General features: G+C 38.9%; 2 protein-coding genes across 4 annotated transcripts; both read right to left on the bottom strand.

The window, feature by feature from the left end:
• Positions 1–1,725: 1,725 nt before the first annotated feature.
• Positions 1,726–7,325, bottom strand: LOC103716780 (NADPH-dependent aldo-keto reductase, chloroplastic-like). 2 transcript variants are annotated; one of them, XM_008804937.5, is made up of 5 exons: positions 4,551–7,325; positions 4,344–4,431; positions 3,991–4,266; positions 3,656–3,901; positions 1,726–3,429 (listed from the first exon to the last, which is right to left on the bottom strand). In XM_008804937.5, exons 1-5 carry the CDS (start codon positions 4,676–4,678, stop codon positions 3,346–3,348), a joined length of 822 nt encoding a protein of 273 aa, XP_008803159.3. In that variant the 5' UTR covers positions 4,679–7,325; the 3' UTR covers positions 1,726–3,345. The 2 variants fall into 2 exon arrangements, with proteins under 2 accessions (XP_008803159.3, XP_089784354.1); XM_089928228.1 differs by having other exon boundaries at positions 3,656–4,266.
• A 2,014-nt stretch (positions 7,326–9,339) lies between these two features.
• LOC103716765 (NADPH-dependent aldo-keto reductase, chloroplastic-like) lies at positions 9,340–16,962 on the bottom strand. 2 transcript variants are annotated; one of them, XM_008804917.6, is made up of 7 exons: positions 16,794–16,961; positions 15,872–15,922; positions 13,122–13,198; positions 12,899–12,986; positions 11,130–11,402; positions 10,776–11,027; positions 9,340–9,664 (listed from the first exon to the last, which is right to left on the bottom strand). In XM_008804917.6, the coding sequence occupies exons 1-7, from the start codon at positions 16,902–16,904 to the stop codon at positions 9,581–9,583; spliced, it is 936 nt and encodes a 311-aa protein (XP_008803139.2). In that variant the 5' UTR covers positions 16,905–16,961; the 3' UTR covers positions 9,340–9,580. The 2 variants fall into 2 exon arrangements, with proteins under 2 accessions (XP_008803139.2, XP_088569817.2); XM_088713691.2 differs by lacking the exon at positions 11,130–11,402 and having other exon boundaries at positions 16,794–16,962.
• Between the last annotated feature and the right edge of the window lie 1,103 nt (positions 16,963–18,065).

Raw genomic sequence — 18,065 nt, 5'->3', positions numbered from 1 at the left:
ATTTTTTCTTGGGTCGACCCAACCTTCAGAAACACAGAAACTTGGAATTCAGCTTTCCTTCACTTGGGTCGACCCAACCTTTCTTTGGGTCGACTCAAAGTTCACTTGGGTCGACTCAACTTCTTCTTGGGTCGACCCTAACAGGGTTTCCAGAGAACCTTTTCTGTCTTCTTTTCTGTCTTGCCTTTGGGTCGACCCTCTCAGAGTTTGGGTCGACTCAAGCTTGGGTCGACTCAACTACTTCTTGGGTCGACCCTCTCAGTAAATCCAGAGAACCATTTTTCTGTCTTGTTTTGAGGATCTTGATCCTTGGGTCGACTCATGCTTTTCTTGGGTCGACCCAACTCACTGTTCATCTTTGCCATTTTTGCAGAAGTATGCCAAATGTTTTCTTGATGTGCCGGGGTCGACCCAATCATCCTTTGGGTCGACTCAATCCACACTTTGCTGCATCTCAAGGTTAGATTCATTCAAATGAACAATGAAATGTATCTATATCAATTTAAACAAATATACTGAGAGTAACAGACTTAAGAATGTAGTATCGATTTAACTTATAACATACTCTAGATAATTGCTTGTTAATCATCAAAATAACACTATCATCCTCATTCCCCAAGATAGATTTCTACAGACGGATGAACTAAGGCATCCTTTGACTCTTCTTGAGCAACTTCAATCATGATCTCTTCTGAACTTGATACATCATCCATGTGATTAAGCACCTCCTATTTTAGATTTTTTTCTGAATTTAATTGATCCTCAGGCTAAACAACCTTACTATACTCTAAAAATCTTTCAAACTTGAACCAGTCTTTAATTGATCAAGCTCCCCCTGATTCAAATCTTCATATTTAAACCAATTCTGATCTTCTTCAAAATTTTTATGGAAGCCTGGAACTAAGATCCACTCTTCAGGCAACTTTTTTTTAAAATGTCTCACCTTACTTGAATTTGAGTGGATAGCCACGAGAACATTCCATACTTTTTTGGCTCTTGTATATTCTAGATATGGAGATAATTTATTCTATCACTTTTAATCCACATCAGTTTTCTTGATTTCAGATTCTCCTTCCTTCTTACAACATCATCATTGAGAGTATATGTTGGCATCGACTTTGACTCATCCAGAATATCCTATAAATCTTGTCTTTTCATATAAGACTTGACAATAGGCTTCCAAATTGGATAACAAATGTTGTTTAACTTATGAAGAGAAGTAGTAATAATAAAAGTAGTCACATTGATGTTGGGAAGTTCAGGCATGTTGAACCTATTGAGAGAGAAGATAGTAGCATCAACCATGATAACTCATCTCTGGAATTACTAAAACAAGAGTCCACAAGCTTGCACTATAGCACAGCGAATTATTGAAAGCTCTTCAACCATACCGAGCTATGAACATATAAACTACCAGCAATTAAGTTGCCGCTCCAAAATTTATGCTCCAAAAAAATCTGATCGAAGCCGCAAATCACTTAACCACTCTCCAATCTCTCTCTGATACCATATAGAACGGCACGCTATGCGGAGTAGATCGATCGTGTCGGCTCAAGATCTAGAACAAACACTAAACAAATAATAGAAAAGAGGTGCTAGAAGAAAAATAACTAGGAAAGAAAAAATATTTTATTAAAAAGAATGAGCCATATGAAAAAGCTCTCTCTCACTCCTCATTAGGAAGAACAACTCTCACTCCCTTCTTTCCTCTTTTCTCACAGGAAGAACAACTCTCACTCCCTTCTTTTCTCTCTTTTCTCACTAGGAAGAACAACTCTCACTCCTCACTAGAAAATAGTATTCTAGTAACATAAAACTATGAATAGAATTCTAAAGTTATTAAGACTAATAACCAACTAAACAGGAATTCTAATAGGATTAGGACTTAGCAATGAATCTCAACAAGATGAACAACTACCTGATCCGTATCTGAATATTTGATTCTATTTGTAATCCTATTTAATTTTTATATAGCATTCATAATTTTTTTTAAAAAAATACATAACCATATTAACATTCTATTAATTTGATTTATCATCTACTTAGCAATATCTTTGATTCTATAGTTATAAAATGTAATTATCTAAATTATATCTATGCTTCCGATATTCGATTTGTGTCGGTATCTATTTTAAATAAATATGAATATAAATTTTTGCATCTAACTAACATCTATATCTAAATTCATCAAATAAAATTAATATGAATATAAATATACTAATATTCTATTTGATTTGAGCCCTACTTTGCATAAATGAAAAAATCCTAGTGAAGGAATGTTATGCTTAAGATCCATGTAAGAGGCCTGTTGCCAAATCCAAAATCCTAGCCACGACCGGACATTAGGAGTGTTGCACATTTCAAAGGCCTCCTATTGAGATTGCGATAGGTTGGGAGCCGATCCCTTGCTAAGCTCCATAACAATTGGTGCGTCTTCACTTTCCACGACAATCGAGGATGAGATTCATTTGGATGTCACTTTTTCTCGTAACCGGGAAGGAATACCAAAACACAATTAATCACTCGGACCTGCCACCGGCAACTTCGGAATGGAAGAAGACGTCAAAAATTCCTTGAGAAAATCCACCATCCATTCACCCTGATCAGTGGAATGCTGATCTGTCAAAGCTTGAAATTGGTGGATTGGAGACGACTTGAAACTGGGGGGTACAAGATGGGCACCACCGAGATAACGAAAGAATAGAGGCCTCGTTCGAAGACAACTCTCGGTAATTGCCTTCTAAATCGAAGAGGCTCCCCGAGATGGGTTGCGCTCGCCACCCCAATCGCTCTTGATTTATACTTAATGGCGCGCCACCACAGTCTATAAGTTTGATGGTTCAAAAACAACGTTCCCTGCCGCTCTAGCTGGGAAAGATGAATGCCTTGATTGCATGTCAGCTAGACCAAACCATCTCTAATTTTATTTCAACAGGAGAAGGTTGATTTATGGTGCAGTGCACAAGGGAAAATTATACCCTATATCATGTGTACGTACCATATGACCCTGCATCATGCCAATTACCTTGTCTCCTTCATGGGAGATCCATTTATCGCGGCGGCTGGCTTGGTGCACGGCCACCACGTCGGTGCATGCGTGTAGGTGTAGGGTGTAATTTCTTACCCTGCAGGGAGCCATGGGGCACGCGGTAGCACTAGAGTCGTCATCTACCTCGCGCTGCCAGCAATGAGCATAAAAAATGTCGGCATTGAGGTTGAGGTACGGGGAAAATGATACAGGAACCGAGAAAAAATTAAGGATTGAAAACCAGATCAATCTATCGCATGCATTTACGCACTGAACGTCGCCACCATTGGTTGGCCGACTGGTGGATCCACCGAACGTCATATTTCATCATCCCACAGCTCTTCGAGGCTTTTGTAAGGACCCGTTTCATGTACGGCGAAGTCGCCCCGGAGTAGCCTTGCCTGCAGAACCACTCCCACCGAGATGGGATGCTAAACATTATTACTCTCAAGTAAAAGAGACGAAATGCTGACGTACGTAGCGGTGCACCGTTGCTGCACTAAATATTAATTGGCACTTGACCTCGATCGACATCACTAAATATTGGCGTCGGCGGATGTGTCAGATGTTTGCGGTGGGCATGTTAATTTTGATAGTGCGGATGTAAGACAGCGAAATATTAATTACCTGCGGGATTTTGGAAAACCTGGAGAAGAGATCTGGAGGAATGCTCCAGCTGAAAAGATCGAGGTTCTCCTTAATACGGGACTCGGTCGTGCTCTTTGGTAGAACGCTGTGGCCGCTCTGAATACCCCAGCGGAGAGCGACTTGAGCGGGGGACCTGCCAAGTTTCTGGGCGATCTCAACGAGGGTGGGATCCTCGAGGGCCTCTCCTTTGATCCATGACCCTGGAGATCCCAGCGGAGAGAAAGCCTGGTATATAAAATTCGGGGATACATGCAAGAAGTCAGAGAAATAGCTAGCCAGACTCTCGATCGATCGGGATTTGAGAGATGTCGTACCGAGAGATGGACGCCTGTGGAGTGGCAGAGGTTATGGAGGCTGGGCTGCTGCCAGGCAGGATGACACTCGACTTGGTTGACGGCTGGCGGCACCTTGGCATGCGTTAAAAGGTCCTCCAGTTTTCTGGTGGAGAAGTTGCTCACGCCGATTGCTCGCGCCTGCCCCGACGCATACAGCCCTTCCATGGCGCTCCATGTCTCCGACAGGGATAGAGGGAGCATGACCTCTGCTTCGAAACCACGCGACCCAGGCTTTGTCCGGATCGGCCAGTGGATCTGAAAGCATTCCCATCGTTAATTAAGACCTTACCTTGCAAACTTTATACCATACCTCATTCATGCAAGAATTTTACCAGGTAGAGATCGATGTAGTCCAGCTGCAGATCGGCTAGACTTCTACTTAGTGCCTTGGAGACATCATCAGGTGAATGGTCGCTGCACCTGTTCCATCGGAAGAATCAGAAATTTACCATATATCGTTGCCATGCATGGATAAAATTTTTCCGACATGTATGGAAAAGTCAATTGTCAGATCTAATCCTAGAGGTCGATAGGGTTACCATAGTTTGGAAGTGATCCAGAGGTCGCAGCGCTTCACCACTCCAGCGGAGAATAGTTGCTTCAAGGCAGCTCCAACCTGCATTGAGCTCAGCATTGTCATAGAACGGTATGAACTGCATAACCTCATTCAGATAAAGAAACCCAGAATTTATCGGCATTCTGAAATCTCAATACCTCACAATAAATTGCGTCGTGATAACAAAAACTTGAAAGAAAAAAAAAAGTGGAATGCACGGAGGTCTACTAATAAATGGAGATTAAAAGGGCAGATATTAAAGCATTTCCCAGTATAAATTCGAGAAGATCCTACTTCTATAATCAAAGAGCATAGAAAAAAGTAATGGATCTTTTCGCTAACCTCCTTTTCATTTTCATACACTCTGGAACAGTCAATATGCCTATATCCAGCCTGCAGAATAGATATCTGTCAGCCTTGAATCCATAGATATGAATGTTCTGGTCATACATGCATGTTGCACAAGTAGCTTTAACATATAAGCAGCATATAATGGGAATGAATCCATGGTTGACATCTCATTCAGCCGGTATAGTTTACCACCTGGACTAGTTCATTCAGAGCAGAGATTAGATGAGTCATGCATCTCATCATTTACTTATAGCAAAAGGAAACTCTAATAACAATAATCAAATGAATTTTTTGAACAAATTAATACATTTAGCTCTCTCACTAGGCTGGATTAAGAGTTGTCTCTATCAATATATTTCCATAGGCAACTTAACCATATCTCCTTTTTCCTTTACCTAACGACTCAGACATCATATAGTATGCTAGCTACCTAGAGAGCTCAAGGAATTAGAGCTAACTCAAAACATTCTTGAATCAACAGAAAGGGTTCAAAAATAATATTAATGCGAGGAGGTATGTATATATGACACTAAAACAAGAAGCGTACCGAAAAATAGAGATTGAAACAAGCTTAAAGAAACTTTGAGATTGTAAGTGAGAATTTATACATACCTTCACGGCGGCAATAACGGCATCGCCCACCAACCGAGCCGGAGCTTTCCACGTCCCTAACCCAACGGCCGGTATTTTGGCACCCGTGTTGAGCTCAAAGTAGCGCGGCCCAAATTCAGGCTTCCCTTCACTTTCCATTTCCTTCTGCTGAAGATCACTGGAAGGGAAAAGAAAGAAATCCCGATTCTTATCAAATATAGTTTTCTTCAAAGAAGAAAAAAAAAAGGGGGAATAATTTTATAAATTGTAGGCCTAAAAGTTGGATAGAGAAAGCGTTTGGAGAAGGGATTTTGGCAAGACTCTCATTGCATCAATCGGAAAGGAGGAAAATGCCCAGGATTTTTTTGACAACACGAAAATTGTGTGAAGGGGAAAAGAAAAAAAGAAAGTATGAACGAACACCCTTTTTGTTTCTCTCCGTTAATGAAGGCTTTGTTTTATGGTTTCCTTTTCCCCCAGCTAATTCGCTTCTGGGAACGCAAAGGCGAGGGAGAGGGATCCAAGGACAGAGCAGTGTAATCGGCGCTGACTCGCTCAACCAAAATCGGTCGGTCAGAGGAGGAAATCTCTCAGCTAAATAACTGCATCATCATTTTTTTTTCCAATCATAATATTAAATAATACTACCATTTTTAAGTGATTTACCTCCTCGATCCTCCTCCTCGGCAATAATAACAACAATAACAATATTTAACTTAAATAATAATATTATTTAAGTTAAATTATAACATTATCAGTCGGGTGATCCATACGTACGTAGCAGGAAGTACTCCAAGATCTTGCAGACTACTTACCAATTCGTACAGGAGTTCGAATAAATAATCTAGTTCTTATCATACCAGATAGAGGTCAATGCAGCAGTCCGGCTGCAAGTCCCCTGAGGCTTTACTTGGTGCCTTGGAGACGTCCTCAGGTGAATTAATAATAATGGTCACGGCATCTGTTCGGTGGAATCAGAAATTCACATATCCCTGCAATTGAATTGTTGCTCGAGCTGATTTATAGTATATGTTTTGAGAAGAAAAAAAACTTGCTCGATGCATCATTTTTGAGAAATTGCTTTTGTTCTTGATTACTTCCACAAGTTTATTCGTAAATATGTATTACTAGAAGTCTAAAACACGGATATATAAGAAGATGACATTAGCTTCACAACAAGTCATCCATTCATGAAGTGGAGTCGGAGCAGCGGGATGGGATGACGTCTTACAAAAGTCTTTCAATTACTAAATGCTAAATACCGAATCAATTTGGAGAATCATGGTATCTTGCCATCCAAAGATCCCTTTATTACTATTCTCCCTCTCTTAGCGAAGGAAATCAAGGGTGAGCGGATTCCTTCGCACCTCCCAATCGGGAGGTAAAGAGAATAAAAATCCAATCAACCCACGCTCCATATGTTTGCAAGGAAAAATAATAGCGGATTCATTTCCTGACACATATTTTTCGTTAAAGAGAGCAAGCTTTCAAATATCTTTCCTAATTTTTCTTCATTAAGAAGACTAGAAGATTATTTTGCAAGTTTAATTTCTTTCCTAATTTTAATCCACGTAAACCGAATCTGTCTCCTCCAACGATGATCTTTCCCGAGATTATGGCAACGTCGATTATATTAAAAAATATACGCCAGCATATCTTATCAAATTTTTAATGATTTTTTTTTCAATTCGCACCTTGGATGGTTGGATGGCTATAGAAGGCCTTAATTATGGTTGTCTATTGTTTGACCAAGAAAGGCAACCTTGTGGTTGTCTGTTTTTCTTGATAGCAAAAGATCTCAAAATTGTGAGGAATTTCTCTCAATCAAATCTCTCTCTCACCCCCACTCTCCCATGCACAAGAAAAAAAGAAAGACGAGACTGCAAGATGAAGAAAGAAAACGGCTCCTTAACAAATGCGTCATTCATCAAAAACCGAGAAGTGTGGTTTTCTTGGTAAACGAAAGGGGCCAAGTTTCATTTGGCTTGGGTAAGAGCACCCCACTTTGACCAAGAGACCTTTCTTTATACCGGACGAGGTTTTGAAGATTTAAGGAGTAACAATTTACAACATGCTGGTCGCACGGGACAAATCTATAATTAGGAGTAATAGATTTCTTTACATTTTAGATTATAAGGGATGGATTCTAGACTTCTAAAACCAACTTTCTTCCAAGAAGTCAAGCAGAGGGACTCATCAAAGGAAAGGAAAAGAAAAATAGCCTGTAAAGTTGTTTTCCTCTAAATCCGAGCAACTTTATTGTACATGATGGCCATAACCTGTTTCCCTCTTTTTCGGTCTTCCAAATTACAGGAGGATGGGTTTCTGTTTCCTCTCTTTGCAGCACATGATTGACAATGTATCTTCCTGATTTTTTTTCCGGTAGGTCAAGTCCGAAGAAAGGACAAGATTGAGAACAAAGTAGACTCTATTACTTGCCTGCCCTGTAATATGCAAAGCTGATTCTAAGTGGATTCATCTCATGTAGAGATGTAGATCGATTCGGACGTCTTCCGTGTGACTTGATTGGATATCTTCTTCTGTTCGTTCTGGTATGCTGCACCTTGATTTTGCCCATCAAATATTCAAATTCGAGTCACGGAGCGCACAAAGCACACTTGATCAAGCCCCATAGTGGCTGAAATTAAACCGAAAGCATACAAACGCTTGGACCGTATCTCACAAATACTACAAGTTTGGGTACATGATTCCGCACAAGCTAGCTAATCCTATGTCCATTTTGGGTATCACCCAGGGATCCTGGCCCTCCATGAGATGGGAGCATATTAGGCTGGCATGTAGTCGAACAATTATCAACTAAGGCCTACATTGCTCGCACGCATGTAGGTGGATGGGAGGTTATCAGGTCCGGATTGTATCTTTCGTATGAAAGAATGATTGATCTTCTTTCGCGATGTCAACCATTAAAGCACACTCTACACATATCTCAAAACATTCCTAACTCATTCATCAATCCATCTGTATGGATCTTAAAGCGACCACTGCATGATTCAATGGTGGATTCGTGCAAAGGAAGATGAATCTTTTTTTACGTGAAAACTACAACCCCTATCCAATTATACCCCTGTCCAATTATGGGTGGCAGAGATACAAGCTGCAAGAATTACATGGAGGACGAGCACGATGGTTTATTGACACCTCTATCAAAGATTACTTATTACCGACCTTTAGATAGGTCCCTTATAAGCTCATATGGTTTTCCTTATTGATTTGATTTACATCGACATTATATTAATTGAGCAGTTGCTATACTGATTCTCTAGGCTCTAAAGACATTTTATTGTTGGTGGTGTACTCTAAACTAGATTACCAAAATTCTCCATCAATAATCTTATATTTATTTGTTTTTAGGGTTTAGATCAAGATCGATGCCTTCCTTTCTCAGGAATCTCATAGGGCATCCATAAATCTTAGCTGTGTTTTTTTTGGTCTACCAAAGTCTATTAAACATTTTTCCAATCAAATTAAGTCAATATTACCAAATTCATATAAATCTAACTAAAACCGACATCATACTTAGATAGCTCAATCGTACCAGTAGGTTTGCTCTAAGTTCATATTCTAACTTCTCACTTTATCAGTGCATAATGTTGAAATAAGACAAGATGTTTCTATTTTATTTTTCCAGTGACCTTTGTAAGCGGGAAACTTGCATGCCTTTTGATTTTCCTCAACCTTCACTCTTAGACTATGTTTGGTTGCAACATAGGAAAAAGCATCTGTAACGGTTAGACGATAATAAAAATTCTTGAAAAATCTGTTTTTTCTGGTTATTTGTTTCATAATAAATTTGGAAAGTTTATAACTACTTTTGAGCTATTCAACCAGCTGATCATATATCTGATATTATAAGAAAACACTACATGTTTGCCAACCAATACACGTCTTACAGTGCCTTTTATTGGCACAAAAAAGAACTAGACAATTACGCACTTGAAGTCGATAAGATGGGAGTGTATATCCTAGAATCGGATAAACTCATTCTTAGACTTGCATGAGTGCCGGGCGAAACATTACTGTTGAGGAACTTGTAACAGAAAAAGGAGCTGCTTAGATCTCGCCATCCCAGAGTTCCTCCACGCTTTTGTAAATACTTTGAGGGTGAACAGCAAAGTTGCCTCTAATCAGCCTTGCCTGTACATCACAAACCGCAAGATCTCTCAGGAACAAAAATTACGTAACTTAGACTTCCAACTTCTACCAGCAGTAAAATCTCCTTTTATCATTATCATACAGTTAGCCTTTTTCTCTTGCTCAATAAGGTTTAGGTTCCACAATCTTTCCCACCGAGGAAAAGTGAAAGAAGCAATCTCATTGATCCTTACAAAATAAAAATAATCACTTTTGGTAATAACTAGGAGACCATTTCTTACTTAAAGACCATTTACAATGACGGGAAATCAACGGGACTTTTGTGAGTTAAAATAATGATTACTTCCTAAAGTTCTTATCATTGTTTATAGAAAATGACTTCCAACTTTTTAATTTCATTTTCTGAATCTTCTCTTAACTATAGCAACCCATTTCACAAGGAAAATGGATGAGTACCACTGCCTGGAATTGACATGGAGAAACTCAGAGAGATGCTTGAGTATGTGCACGCATGCACACATATAGACAGACACATATGCACGCGCGTGCGCTTGCACCGAGAGAGAGAGAGAGAGAGAGAGAAGGGCCTTGGGCATAAATTAACATGCTAGAGAAAGTAAGGGCCTTGGGCGCAGAATTAATACCCTATCCTATGACCCCTTTTTCTGTAATGACTTAAGAAACCACAATCTAAGAAAATGCACGTGATTGTGCAACACATGTGCTAATGCTATCAGCCAACTACGTTTATACTTGCATATTATCAAATACATTGTTCATCTAACAAAACAAGGACGCTTGACAGAGAATTGGTACATTCCAATTTATGGGCCAGAAATCAAGAAAATGCACTTTCAGTAATGGGGCTGAGAAATTGATATACAATGTTGTGAGGATCAACCATCTAAGGCAGAATACTGATTGATTGTTTTAATAACATCTAGTATTTTTTAATGTTTTTCAGAAGTTAAATAGTCTTTCATCCACAGCTAAAAGTACCTAAAGGCTAAAGAATACTTGAGACTAGTGTTTTACATAGGAGGTTGGGAGGTAGCATATAGAGATGATAGACAATTCTCAAGGATAGAATTTTTCCATTAAGCCAAGATTATAAAACTCAAAGAAATATGGAACTAGGAAAAGGATTACTTGCCTGTTCAATTTCAGAGAACTTGGCAAACAAGTCGTCAGGAATGGACCAATCAAAAAGGTTCAAATTTTCCTTTATCCTTGCTTCATTTGTGCTCTTGGGCAGCACACTATGACCCATTTGAAGCCCCCAACGCAATGCAACTTGTGCAGGGCTCTTGCCCAATTTCTCTGCAACCATGCTCACAATTGGGTTTGTAAGTACATTGCTGCCCTTGATCCATGCCGTCCCAGGCGAACCCAGTGGGGAATATGCCTGCAAAAGAGGCCCCATGAAATTTATCTTTTATGCAAATGGGTGTGCAAAACTAAGATCAAGCAACATAAAAAACTCAATGTTGACAACTTGAAATCTTACAGAGAGGTGAATGCCCTTTGATTGACAGAATGCTCGGAGCTTCATCTGTTGCCAACAAGGATGGCATTCCACCTGAACGACGGCTGGAGGTACACGTGCAGTCACAAGCAAATCTTCTACCTTCTTGGTAGAAAAATTGCTCACACCAATGGCACGAGCTTTACCCGAATCATATAGTTTTTCCATTGCTCCCCACGTACCAGGCATATCAAGTGGCATCATGTTTTCAGGTCTGACACTACTACCCTTTTTAACCCGAATTGGCCAATGGATCTTTGACAAATTTGCAGCATGGTAAGTTAAAAAAATATGATGCCGTTACAGCAATAATTTGAACAACATGGTTCTCAAAGTTGTGTCAAAAGTAACATGACAAAATTAAAGCCTGTGTGGGAGGCAAAATGGCTCAAACTATTCCGTAGTTTATTTGACCCTAAGATTACAAAGCTCGTGATTTTAGGCATAAAGAAAGAAAAGGGAAGGTGTAAGCAAGTTTTGGCGTTTTTCTAAAATTAATGTGCCAAAGTAATATGAGAAATTACAGCCTGTGAGGGAAGAGAATGGTTCATATTATTCCTTAATTTGTCTGTCACAATCCTTAAGATTACTAAGCTCATGTGATTTTAGGCATAAAGAAAGAAAAGAGAAGGTATAAGCAAGCTTTGATATTCTTCGACTACAAGACCCTGTAGGTTTGCAAGATGTCTCCAAGAGTTAGATTTTGATTATGTTAGAGTAAAGTTACCACAATAGAACATACCCAATAGGACCCAACCTTGCATAACCTTTGATCACAAGGAGAATCCATAATACAAGTCTAGCACATGATCAAACAGGGGAAGAAAGCTTCATCCTCCTACAATCAAAAATTATCCTCACCCTCTCTAAGGGGGAAAAAATCTTAATGTGAGAGAAATTGCCTTGCTAGATGTAATTATTTTGGCTCTTTTATCCAATTGCTTGTGTTCTTTGACTAAAATGCTCCATTACAACTCCCTTGTATTTCCTCCTCTCTTTCCTAAATGTTCCAAATTTTCCATCACTACCCTCTTGTCCACTTGTCCACTCCATCAACTCTCAATGATGGGCCTCCATCAAAAGCATGCATTACAACCCTACCCAAATAACAACTGGTTGGAAGAAGGCAAATAGGAAAAGAACACAAGTGATAGGGATGGCAACAGATCAGGTATGGGTCGGGTAGGGTTTGGGGCAGGTTTTACCATTACCAATTCCCATCTCGAATCCGTTGTGGATCGGGTAAAACCCACCCCATTAGGGTTGGGTCAGGTCCAATTCCCGATGGAGCGGAGTAAATTGCCACTCCTAATAAATGAGATGGTTTCCAATTATAAAAAATTGTTGTTTGTTTGACGGATTATTCTTCAACCACCTAAATAAATTGGAGGGTGGAAACACCAATAAATTGGACGACTGGTCTCAATTTTTGCCTACTTTCGGTAGCCGGTGCTTGTAGGATTTGTAAGACATTTTTCAATAGTTTCTGATACTTACTTGGAAAGAGCAAAGAATAATGAAAATATAGTACAAAGAATATGGCTCTTGGGATTTATTTATTTCAAAGGTGAACATAACTAGACTAGAAAGAAGGATTGGAGATAATGGTTTTTTCCCTAGATAAGGGGAGCATTACATAATGAAAAATTCATAAAATAAAAAAATGAATGAATATTTGGTACCGACTATAATTATTACACTGAAAATAAGTACCTTTGACATAAAAAAAGATGCAACTATTTAAAACTTACAAGGTAAAGATCTACATAATCAAGCTGTAAGTCTTTCAAAGTTAAATCCATTGCCACTGGCACATCTTCCGGTGCATGATCTCCACACCTGAAAATCACTTTACATTTTGTTAGCTAATAGAGAAGTAGCAGAAAAAAATTGCAAAGAGATGGAGCTTCTCTAAAACCTCCATTACATACATATTGACTACGAAAATATTTGAAGACAAGAAGTAAAACAAACCATAGTTTAGAGGTGATAAACAGATCTTCACGCTTGACTACACCCTCGTCAAACAACTTCTTCAAAGCCAAACCAACCTATAATAATCACAAATAGTATTACAATGTTTCTATAGCAAGCTGAATATTGATCATTATGTCATCAAGAAGAGTTGGAAAAAGGAAACATAGAAAAACAAGAGGTCATCTTTTCTGCCAAATGATTAGTCAAGTTGCATAAAACATACAAAACTTATGCACGCATACCTCTAGTGGTGTCATTTATTAATTAAATGCTATAAGAAAGGAGCATTACTCTCTCTCTCTGCTGCAAATATTTGATAAACAAACCTTTCTAAGTTGGATGTAACAATCAGAGTTCTGAACCAGTTATCTAAATGCAACTCTTTTTCCATATTCTCACCTTCTGAAAGCAGCAGCCCTAAACTAGGCCTCTGATAGACCTAATATACCTCTGATAAAATCCTTCGGCTGCCAAATAATTAGATCATATATTTCTTTTAATAGCTCAAACCTATTGTTTCAACTGACTTCTGATATACTACTTTATTGCTTGTCAAATATGGGACACATTTAATTGTCATTTCAAAAGCAGAAAGTAACCGCTTTTTTTTCTAAGTTAGATGATCATAAAAACAAATAACATTTAAAAGGAACATCCAAGAGACAGGGCAGCAAAGTACCAGAAGTCCACCCACCCCTTTTCAACCCCCTTCAGGCTTCCTTATCTTTCCTTCTGGTGCATCTGCATTTTCTTAGAATTTGCATATGATGCTTTAGAAACTACAAAGCTCCCTACCATGAGAGGCATCTAATATATGTTATCTTGAAGGGATTGTTGTCTAAATAGCAGTGCATGTTTCCATTATCAAAATAATATAAAGGATACGGCCCAGAATTTTTAATAAAGATCAGTACTGCAACCATAAAAAGGTAGGCATAAAGGTGCCTATTGCCCCACCCCAATTTTTTTTTATTATTATTAAAAAAAACAAGGTTCGACTTGAACTGAAGCTGCCTATTGCCTTACCAGATAATTAGCCATAGTACCTCCTATCTCCTTCCATATTGGTAAAAAACCAACAGAAAAGATTGAATATGTTTTGTTTATAAAAAGAGGAAAGTAAGGATGGAACGAGCGATTTCAAAAATTTAGGCCAAATTACCTTTGGTATGTTGTTGTATTATTGTTCTTATTCTGTTAGTTCCCCTTGGAGAGGCTAACAAGGACGGTGCATGGATATGGGTAAACTGTTCAGAAGGTTCCATGAAAGAGGTCAAGTTCCACAGCTTGTTGCTGTTACAAGATGAACAGAGCAGTGAAAGTTTAAATTTCATTCCACAGCATTTGCTATAACATTCTGTCAAAGTATCAAACAACTAATTTGGCTTTGTTTCTGATACCGTTCTCGCAATCCAAACCAGTATTATTTGTTTGTTAAATTCTTCAAGGGGGAAAATTTGTGTAAATTAAAGAGAAAGTTAAGGATAAAGCCAAGATTTCTATCACCATGGATCATAAGGCTGGCCTTCATCACTGTATTGTAGCGGAGAAACGTCAACCACATCAGCACATAACTTGTCTTGAAAGTTGAAACATATAAAAGGACTCTAATAACTGTATTGAAGCTTATTTTTAGTATAACTTCTTTTGCAAGTTCATATCACATTATGGAGCAAAAAATGTTATTATTCTTTTAAGTAAACGAAAAATTTGATGGCATTCACAAGCCAATTGTTAAGGTGATATATGCATACGTGCCAAATTTTAATGAGACATATGGAAACATGCCAATTTTTAGGGAGAGATAGGCCTATCTTAGAAGGTTTGATAAGAGTAGGTTTCTATTACGTCCTTTTTCCATAAGAAATCTTGTCCTTTCAGATTTGTTTGTTGGCTTGTCAACAAGATACAAGCCATCCGAATCTTGGGGGTATGATCAGCATGGATATGACAATGTTGGCAATGTTACGTTTACATGGTCTATCATATGATGTACTATGATAGACAACAACAAAAGAAGCATCAATGCAGTATATCCCTTTTTCCAAAAAGGTAAATAAAGTCATTCATTGTGTGTAGAACAAAATGGAACAAATTTCAAGCTCTTTTAACCATGAACTTCAAGACATTTTTCTCCATAATTATTTTCATGAGCAGTAATAATTTTAAAGCTAGTTTATGATTCAATAAAACAATATACATGATATATTTCAAGTAATGTGGAATTTAACCAGCACTGCCTATTCAGAGAAAAAACAAAAACAAAAATCTATACTATAAATGCAATTTTTGCACCGTAAGTATATAAGCAAAAAGATGTACCGTAGTGGCATAAGACATGTTTCTCCACTGTTGTAAAACTATCATGATAATGTGATGAGAAAAACAAATATTTGAAATAAAGTTCATAAAATGCATTGTTTTATCATACCCTTGACAGGGTATAAACTGGGTGTTCATATGATACAGTGCTAAACAAGAATTGCACCAAACATTGGTATGAGAATAAGGTACATCTCTAGAACCAACTCCTAACAGCTTTGTAGGAAAAAAAACAATGATTCAGCTGCCCCATAGCGCACACACCAAACTCTGCCTGGTTAAGACAGGTTTTCATCTAATGATTCCAGTATCGTTCTAATGTAATCATGATATCAGATAAAAGGCATTCAAGCAAAAAGCACGCACTAAAAGAAGCCTTCTAGGGCTACAAAGGAATAACTTGAAGCTAGTGTTCACTAAAATACCTCCTTCTCATTGTCGTATATTCGAGCACAATCAATATGCCTATAACCAGCCTGCACCATCATAAAGGCAACATAAATTTCAGAGCTAAAAAGCAAACCAGTCCTAGCAAATATGCTTGGAATCAGACTATTAAGCAAAAACGAAAACGGACACATATTTTCGTCTCAGATACAAAAAAGAAAAAAAAAATGAGATCACAGTTTTCTACAGCCTTTGATCCACAGCTACGTGCACTGGCATGGGAAACATGAGATCAATTACAATTTCTTTAAAGAACATAGAATCAGGTTGTGAAATCAACAGCAACTTCGAATACTATCGGAGATCTTCCATGTGAAGCAAAAGAAATAAAATTTACAGAGCCTTTCTTGGCTTAATACCACATATAAAAGAAACAAAAGAATCTTGCGTGAAATTAATCTTCCACCTGGGGGAAGAAGGAGTGTCGTGTCCTTTCTTGGTAGCCTTAGAGGACTCGCGAACTCAAACAAAATCGAACGCGTGCCAAGAATCAGAGAACAATCACTAATTTGCACTCCAAGTGGGTGTTCGAAGAGAAAATCGAATATTTTGCATTAAATTCAACAAAAACAACCCTCAGAAACATGTAGCAAAACAACCGACCATACTTTTCGCAAGTTTAATCGCACTTCCCATCTGATGAGCGAAAGCATGTCGCCAGTTCAAAGAACATCAAAAGAGACTAGCAATAATCTTGAAAGCACGAAAAACAAAAAAAAAAATCAAGAAGGTCATGGAAAATGACATCTTAATCAGGATCAAGCCGTGAAGAAAACCCAACCCCAAGAAAGAGGAAAAACCGGAAGGACATAAGTCTTTGAAAACTTCACACAACAAGAAAATCAAGAAAGATCGGAACCAAGAAACACCAAGGAGGGAGGGGGAGAGAGAGATTAGTACCTTGACGGCGGCTACTACAGCATCTCCGACGACGCCGGGATCCGCCTGCCAGGTTCCCAGACCTACCGAAGGAATCTTTGCCCCAGTGTTCAGGGTGAAAAACCTAGCCATCTCTGAGAGTGAGGAGTTCGTCGGCTCACAAAGAAAGATGCACGAGGAAAGGAGCTCAGGAGCCTATTTAAAGCTTCCTCCCGTTCACGGATCGTTGCCACGTAGGTTTTAGTTGAATCAAGCCGCCCATATGATTTATATTTTCTTTTTGTCTTCGCATTTTAGTTTAAAAATACCCTGAGGCGCGGATTTGGAAGGATGATTACGTGGCAAAACTTTAGGCACTCGATCCATCACTGTTTCAAGAGAGCGCTGCCGAGGGATTTTTGTCGGCCGCAACGAGAGGTATTCAAAATTGGGCCAAGCTTGCCGCTGAATCCTGAGACGGTCGTCAGGATTCGTTCCCGTGACGATGGCCATGACATCATCTGGGTTCCGTTCTAGTGCCACTTGGCGGCCCGGTGTTAATCTGTGCGCCGCTCGTTGGTACCTGCTACTTAGGGCATGTTTGGAAACTTCGCGTTGGATCATGCTGAGAAGTAGAATTCTGGGGAAGAAACGGGGAGCCCAAGAGCGGCTCCTTGCGCCCGATTCTGCGGGAATAAAGGTTTCTCTCAAACACGCCCAATAGGTATTTTTTGGTGGAAAATTAAGGCGGTGCTCGTGCAGGGGTTTTAAAATTTAGCAGCAGTCACGAAATGATGATATATTGTTAATAAGAATTGACATAAAAAAAAAAACTATTGTTGATCATACCTTAATACACGAGGTGCAATTACAGCTTGAATGATTGTATTAATGACCTTGGTTATGGAGTCGGCAGATTCATGTAGACTCGTATTAGATCTGACATGAGAGGATGGTTGTTGTGTCGACGGTACAAAATTGTTGAATTTAGCAATTGCCACGTCTAAATAAAATGCTTGAGATAATAGAAATTTTGATTTTTAAAATTAGGTTAGTATGATGATGTGTTGCCGTTGGAAACCAATCCGGCCTAGACATTGAGTTAACGGGGTTGTTGGAGATCCCGACTCGTCTACTGTCCCAATCGAAAAGACTGTATAAGATCACTCTATGCCTCCACAACAATATTTCAATGGCTGCTTGTGCTCGATTGGCAATGATCCCGACATCGAGCATCTACGAGTTTGCATTGGATGCCGGAGGAACCTGACATCCAATGCTAGCTTTGACTTAAGACAACAAAAATAAAAAATC

This window comes from Phoenix dactylifera, chromosome 17, assembly GCF_051530095.1.
Source record: "Phoenix dactylifera cultivar Ajwa chromosome 17, Ajwa_hap1_PhDact_Kaust_v1.1, whole genome shotgun sequence".
NCBI classification, from domain to species: domain Eukaryota; kingdom Viridiplantae; phylum Streptophyta; class Magnoliopsida; order Arecales; family Arecaceae; genus Phoenix; species Phoenix dactylifera.
This window is presented reverse-complemented; position numbering and strand designations above follow the sequence as displayed.

Excerpts from the sequence above, each read along its gene's own strand:
- LOC103716780 (XM_089928228.1), bottom strand. The coding sequence starts at position 4,678 with ATGAGGTTATGCAGTTCATACCGTTCTATGACAATGCTGAGCTCAATG. Across the intron at positions 4,432-4,550 it reads TGGATCACTTCCAAACTATG|GTGCAGCGACCATTCACCTG; the intron begins GTAACCCTATCG and ends CCGATGGAACAG. Across the intron at positions 3,430-3,655 it reads GGTTTTCCAAAATCCCGCAG|GCAAGGCTACTCCGGGGCGA; the intron begins GTAATTAATATT and ends GTGGTTCTGCAG.
- LOC103716765 (XM_008804917.6), bottom strand. The coding sequence starts at position 16,904 with ATGGCTAGGTTTTTCACCCTGAACACTGGGGCAAAGATTCCTTCGGTA. Across the intron at positions 13,199-15,871 it reads TATACGACAATGAGAAGGAG|GTTGGTTTGGCTTTGAAGAA; the intron begins GTATTTTAGTGA and ends TGATTATTATAG. Across the intron at positions 9,665-10,775 it reads AGTTCTCTGAAATTGAACAG|GCAAGGCTGATTAGAGGCAA; the intron begins GCAAGTAATCCT and ends TGTGATGTACAG.